Genomic DNA, 6,875 nt, shown 5'->3' with positions numbered 1-6,875 from the left:
TGTTGGCATGTTATTTCTGTGTTGTTGGCATGTTATTTCTTTGTTGTTGGCGTGTTATTTCTGTGTTGTTGGCATGTTATTTCTGTGTTGTTGGCATGTTATTTCTGTGTTGTTGGCATGTTATTTCTTTGTTGTTGGCATGTTATTTCTGTGTTGTTGGCATGTTATTTCTGTGTTGTTGGCATGTTATTTCTGTGTTGTTGGCATGTTATTTCTGTGTTGTTGGCATGTTATTTCTGTGTTGTTGGCATGTTATTTCTGTGTTGTTTGCATGTTATTTCTGTGTTGGCGTGTTGTTGGCATGTTATTTCTGTGTTGTTGGCGTGTTATTTCTGTGTTGTTGGCATGTTATTTATGTGTTCCAGGCGTGAAAACGGCAGCGGTGTGTGTCTGGACCTCCAGGTGATCGATAATGTCCCCGGGGCCAAAGTGGAGGAGGACAGCGAGACACATCACTTCCTCGCAGGAAACCTGTACAAGCCCAGGAGACGGGTAACACACACACACACACACACACACACACACACACACACACACACACACACACACACACACACACACACACACACACACACACACACACACACATAGTGAAGGGGGTTCACGGCTGTAGAAAAGGCTCCAAAGTTGTGTTGGTGTTCAGAACTTTCAGTTGTTGGAAAGAGTGTGCGTAAATGACGGAGTGTAGTCCACAGTACTGTTTATGTTGTTCCTTAATCATTGTTAAGCTGTAGTTCATGTGGATGAATGTTTGTGAGGTTACGTGTGAGATGTTTAGTGTTTACCGCTAAGTTTTGGACCTATTGTTTCGCTAACCCGATTACCGGAAGTAGCATGTCTGTGGCGTGTCAGAATAAGAGCATCGGCTGCCTCTATGTTTATTGTTTAAGTATGTTAACTTTGTATTCAGGTATTGTCTTCATTTCTTTGTAGGAAGACAACACATATACAAACATCCAAACCATTAAAGGACATAATATAGAAGGTCAAGCATCATCTCAGCTCCTCATTTCTGGACACTGGACCTTTGGCCTTAAGTGGTGTTCTGGCCGACACACCGGGGTGAACCTAGTGATAAACTAGAGAACTAGTGCCAACACTGAGTTACCTTTAACCCTCCACTACAACGGTTGTTTGATGGGTTCCAGATCCTCAGTTAACCCTAAAGTCATACAGGATCCTGTTTTCATATTAATTATGTGTGTGTGTGTGTGTGTGTGTGTGTGTGTGTGTGTGTGTGTGTGTGTGTGTGTGTGTGTGTGTGTGTGTGTGCAGTACCAGTCCCACTACAGCCGTCACTTCATGCCTCTCGGGGAGAAGGAGCGTCAGGACCGAGAGGTGTTTCAGAGGAACATGAAGATCCGCATGGAGACGTTCAAGTCCAGCCGCCACAAACGCCACAAGAAGGAGAGGAGCCTCAAGAAGGTGTTTAACACACACACACACACACACACACACACACACACACACACACACACACACACACACACACACACACACACACACACACACACACACTGTAACCTCTCTGTGGCGCTGCTTCCTGATTGGCTGTTTGACTCTCTGTTTGTTCTGCTTCACAGCGGCGAGGGTCCGACAGCAAGGAGGAGGGGGGGGTGGACAAACCCCGACGCAACGTCAGCTGGCAGGACAAGAGTAAACACTGAGACCCTGAACGCACCACACACACTCCTGCTGCAGAGCTGATGGACATCACAGATATTAATAACTCAGAGAGACGTCTGAACACCCATAATCATAAAGTGCTTTACGACACAGATCAGAACAGAACAGATCAGAACAGAACAGAACAGATCAGAACAGAACAGAACAGATCAGATCAGAACAGAACAGATCAGAACAGAACAGAACAGATCAGATCAGAACAGAACAGATCAGAACAGAACAGATCAGAACAGATCAGAACAGAACAGAACAGATCAGATCAGAACAGAACAGATCAGAACAGATCAGAACAGATCAGATCAGAACAGAACAGAACAGATCAGAACAGAACAGAACAGAACAGATCAGAACAGATCAGAACAGATCAGATCAGATCAGAACAGAACAGAACAGAACAGATCAGAACAGATCAGAACAGAACAGATCAGAACAGAACAGAACAGATCAGATCAGAACAGATCAGATCAGATCAGATCAGATCAGAACAGAACAGAACAGAACAGATCAGAACAGATCAGAACAGAACAGATCAGAACAGAACAGAACAGATCAGATCAGATCAGAACAGAACAGATCAGAACAGAACAGAACAGATCAGATCAGAACAGAACAGAACAGAACAGAACAGAACAGACCAGATCAGGACAGAACAGATCAGATCAGAACAGATCAGATCAGAACAGAACAGAACAGATCAGAACAGACCAGATCAGAACAGAACAGATCAGAACAGAACAGATCAGATCAGAACAGATCAGATCAGAACAGAACAGAACAGATCAGGGAAAATAAGAGCATGTGTTTATTTAACCCTCAAAGGTGTGTCAGTTTGAATGTCTCTCTCTCTCCTTCTCTCTCTCTCTCCCTCTCTCTGTCTCCCTCTGTCTGTCTCCCTCTCTCCCTCTCTCTCTCCCTCTCTCTGTCTCCCTCTCTCTGTATCCCTCTCTCTATCTCTCTCTCCCTCTCTCTCTCTCTGTCTCTCTCTGTATCTCTCTTTGTATCCCTCTCTCTCTCTCTCTCTCTCTCTCTCTCTCTCTCTCTCTCTCTCTCTCTGTAGACCCGGTGGTGGTTCCTGTGGAGTCTGACGCTGAGCACTCAGACGCTGAGAAGGAGGAAGACGTCGGGATCACCTTCATCGCTCGCAAACCAGAGACGCCCAAACCAAGAACCAAATCAGGTGAGAACACACAAACACACACACACACACACACACACACACACACACACACACACACACACACACACACACACACACACACACATACACACACACACACACACACACACACACACACACACACACACACACACACACACACACACACACACACACACACACACACACACAGCGATTCAGCCTCAGAATCAGAATGGGTTATACAGTATTACCTACACAAATGAGTGATTAGCTTCGGTGTAAACGGTGCATTCAAAGACACAGAAAGAACAGGTTGTTTAAAATACATTTAAAAAATAGTATAATTATAAAAACCAGACAAATAATCACTAAAGACAATATGTTCACATGATGAAATAATTATATATAGATATAAATAGCTAGCAAATTAGCTTTTTAGCTAGTGAACATTGGCTAGATATGTTATCTTAGCGTGTTGTTAGCACCAGAGTACAGTCTTTACCCAAACTGAACTCCCCGTTCTGTAGTCCCTGCAGCTCTGGAGGGATGTGAAAGCCCCCCCCCAGCCACACCCCCCTCCCCCCCGTCCGGAAACTCCCACCTCCCGTGGAAGGGGGGGGTCGGGTCGCCCCCCCCCTGTGTGTCGGTGGAGGCCACAAAGATCATCCCGGTGGACCTTCAGAGGGCCTGGAACCAGAGCATCTCCTCCCTGGAGAGCATTTCCTCCCCCCCCGGCCCCCCCGAGCCCCTGCACCCCCGAGTCAGCGCTCTGTCCAGGCTGGGAGGCCCAAGACCCACCTCCTACACCCCCCCGGGAAGCTTTGCCTCCTACATCCCCCCGGGCCCTGCCTCCCCCATCGCTGCCCCGGTGAGTCCTTTATCTGCTCACTCTACTTCCTCTTCACCAGGTTCACTCTCCTGAGCTGAGACCCGGACACTCTCAGGTCCCAGGTCTCTGAGCTCAGACCTGGGACCTGAGACAGACGGCTGCTGAGACCCGGACACTCTCAGGTTCCAGGTCTCTGAGCTCAGACCTGGGACCTGAGACAGACGGCTGCTGAGACCCGGACACTCTCAGGTCCCAGGTCTCTGAGCTCAGACCTGGGACCTGAGACAGACGGCTGCTGAGACCCGGACACTCTCAGGTCCCAGGTCTCTGAGCTCAGACCTGGGACCTGAGACAGACGGCTGCTGAGACATTAATGAGTTCTGGTTGTGATCCGTGCAGGAGAAGAAGATGGAGAAGGAGGCGGAGGAGAATGAAGAGGAGGATGAAGAGGAGGAGGCGTTGCAGGAAGTCCAGCCCCTCATGTCGTCTCTGAGGACGCCCCCCGCCCTGCTGCCCCCCCCACCTCCACCGCCGGGTCACGGCCCCCCCGGGAGGAGGAGGGGCCCTTGCGTCTACCTGAGGAGCCTGATGACATCACCTCCTCCGGGGGGGGAGCCGCACAGCAGGGGTCCCACACAGCTGTAACACACACACACACACACACACACACACACACACACACACACACACACACACACACACACACACACACACACACACACACACACACACACACACACTCACCGTCCAATAGGAGAGCAGCTTCAGGACCACCTGATGAATCCATCCAGTGATACTCCACTTTATTTATGCTTTTTTGTGAAAGGTGCTTTAAAACAATCAAAACAGACTGATGGATATCAGACATCTGTAGTCAATAGGAATTATAGAACTACAATTCCCACAGAGCCAATCAGAACACAGATGAGAGAATGTAGACAATCTGAGTTAGCTTAGCATGCGAGGCTAAATCCTCATTCCTGAAGTTAAAGTTAAAATATGTTTCAGAAGAAAGATGAGTTTAATGAGTATTATTGTCTGTTTGTGAAAGTTGAGTATCAGTGATGTCACAGGTCAGGTGTCGCCTCCTCGTCCAATCAGCTGCTCTCCTCATCACCAGCCACTTCACCAGCTCAGATTTTCAGAATAAAAGCACCCACAGCTGATGTCTTATTTTATACATGCACCACGTGTTGATTCCATGTTAGTATGTTTAATCACACGGAGCGTCACTCCTGTTTTATAATCTAAATATTCCTCCTGATTTACTCGTCCTCCTCGCTCAGAGTCCTCCGCTGCTATGTAGTTTTATATAGCAGGTCTGCAGGAATTGTCCTGCTTTAAAAGCTTTGCTCTTCATAGATAGAGATGCTGCGGATCGGAGGAGCTCTCTGAGTGTTGCTCTGCGTAGTTATTCTCATTTCCAATCAAAGATGTATTTTATAAATCTGAAAATGTCAGATATCTACAGAGTAGTTTATTTTCAACGACCAAAGGGTGTATGAAGTGTGTGTTACACTGCCTTACGCTGTCCTGTCGCTCTCTCTGTGTGTGTGTGTGTGTGTGTGTGTGGTGTGTGTGTGTGTGTGTGTGTGTGTGTGTGTGTGTGTGTGTGTGTGTGTGTCCAGCTTATATTTATATATTATTTGCTGTAATTATATAATATAACTTGAACTCTCACACTGATAAACACTGTGAGAGTTTAGGGGGCATCCTGTGAACAGCGGCTCCTCACAGAGGCGGGATGGAGCTCATATTCAAAAACACTTGTTCCTTTGTGCAATTTAAAAATGCTAAATGTATGGTAAAAACAAAGACCTCCCAAATCTGTGCCAGAAATTCCCAAATGTCCAAGTAACAAACTCAGAAGTTGGCAAGAAGAAAATTCCCAAATTCAAGAATTCAGTACTTAAAACTCGCAAATGTACATCAGAACAAAAGGTTGTGTGATTGAACTGCTGAATGTACCAGAAAGAAACTCAAATATGCCTGAAGTCAAACCCTGCTCGTGTTGCGTTAGGTCCTATGGGAAACAGTAGGAAACAAACAGACGGTCACTCATCAGAAGAGAACTTGAAAACTTTTTTAAAGTGAGTTTTAAATACATCAACATTACTGCCAACTATTTTAATAACTGTTTTATTTATTGAATTCAGAGGTTAAATCATGGATTAACGAGAAATCTTTAGAATTCAGTATTTTTGTGTTTAATTCAGCAGAATATTCTCTAAACGCTGTTTCCAGCCTGTCCGACTTTATATCTCATATTAAGGTGAATATCTCGCACATCACCTCGGATATTTTCCATTTAAAAAAAAAATCCATAATGAACATCATAGTTTTCTGCACTAGTCGTAGTTGTGACATAATTCCTAAACTCCCACGTGATTTGAACGCAACACGTAAGTATTACCTGTGTGAACAAACACAGGTGCATTATTTTCATAATAATATAATAGGCTTGTGAGCTTTAATCCTTCTGTTAGCTGTGTGTGTGTGTGTGTGTGTGTGTGTGTGTGTGTGTGTGTGTGTGTGTGTGTGTGTGTGTGTGTGTGTGTGTGTGTGTCTTTATGCAGCAGTGCCTGTATCAGACAGCAGGGGGGGCTGTTTAATCATCTGGATCTGTGCACACACACAGTCTCTGTTTCATCTGTAACGTGTGTGCCAAAAGTCTGTCAATAAAGTGAGGAGTTTCTGAACATGGCCTCCGCCTCTCCTCTTCCTCAGGGTGAAGATGAAGAAGATGATGATGATGAAGATGAGTGTGTTACTGTCTGTTTCTGATGAATCACTCACTTCTTATAAATAACTAACTAGTTAACTAGTAAGGTACAAACAATTGCTAGTTAACTAGTGCACACTTTGAGCCTCACTACTTAACTAGTGGCCCTTCATATGTCCTACACGTTAACTACTGTGCACTTGTATGCAAATGAAGAAGGCGGGATCCAGATTTTGATTGGTCAGTGTTCCACTCTGTGCTGGTCTCGAAGACCTGGTGCAAATCACTCCGGTATTTAGTGCCTAGTGTTACAATATTGTCCGGGGGAAGTCACTCAGTGTGTTTTATGTCTGAACCATAGACTGTATATATTGATGGACAGAGGTTCGTCCGTTAAAAGTGAAGCAAGCGCTAGTCCAGAGCCCCCTGGTGGCTGGCTGCAGTACAATGCGTAGCTCCGCCCATTCCCATGTATTTTCAATGGGCAAGTAACCAACTTT

At 45.8% G+C, this 6,875-nt stretch overlaps 1 protein-coding gene across 1 annotated transcript in view; it reads left to right on the top strand.

The window, feature by feature from the left end:
• slc9a5 (solute carrier family 9 member A5) overlaps positions 1 to 6,352 on the top strand; it is a 24,522-nt gene extending 18,170 nt beyond the window's left edge. The window contains exons 12-17 of the mRNA XM_063882204.1: positions 366 to 492; positions 1,276 to 1,425; positions 1,584 to 1,656; positions 2,744 to 2,863; positions 3,352 to 3,692; positions 4,053 to 6,352. Of these exons, the coding sequence (XP_063738274.1) occupies positions 366 to 492; positions 1,276 to 1,425; positions 1,584 to 1,656; positions 2,744 to 2,863; positions 3,352 to 3,692; positions 4,053 to 4,298 (1,057 nt within the window). The 3' untranslated portion in view covers positions 4,299 to 6,352. The remainder of the gene's footprint in view (positions 1 to 365; positions 493 to 1,275; positions 1,426 to 1,583; positions 1,657 to 2,743; positions 2,864 to 3,351; positions 3,693 to 4,052) is intronic.
• The last annotated feature ends 523 nt before the right edge of the window (positions 6,353 to 6,875 follow it).

Source organism: Eleginops maclovinus, chromosome 4 (genome assembly GCF_036324505.1).
Source record: "Eleginops maclovinus isolate JMC-PN-2008 ecotype Puerto Natales chromosome 4, JC_Emac_rtc_rv5, whole genome shotgun sequence".
In the NCBI taxonomy this organism is placed as follows: domain Eukaryota; kingdom Metazoa; phylum Chordata; class Actinopteri; order Perciformes; family Eleginopidae; genus Eleginops; species Eleginops maclovinus.
The sequence above is the reverse complement of the archived record's forward strand: the minus strand, read 5'-3'. Positions and strand labels throughout refer to the sequence as shown.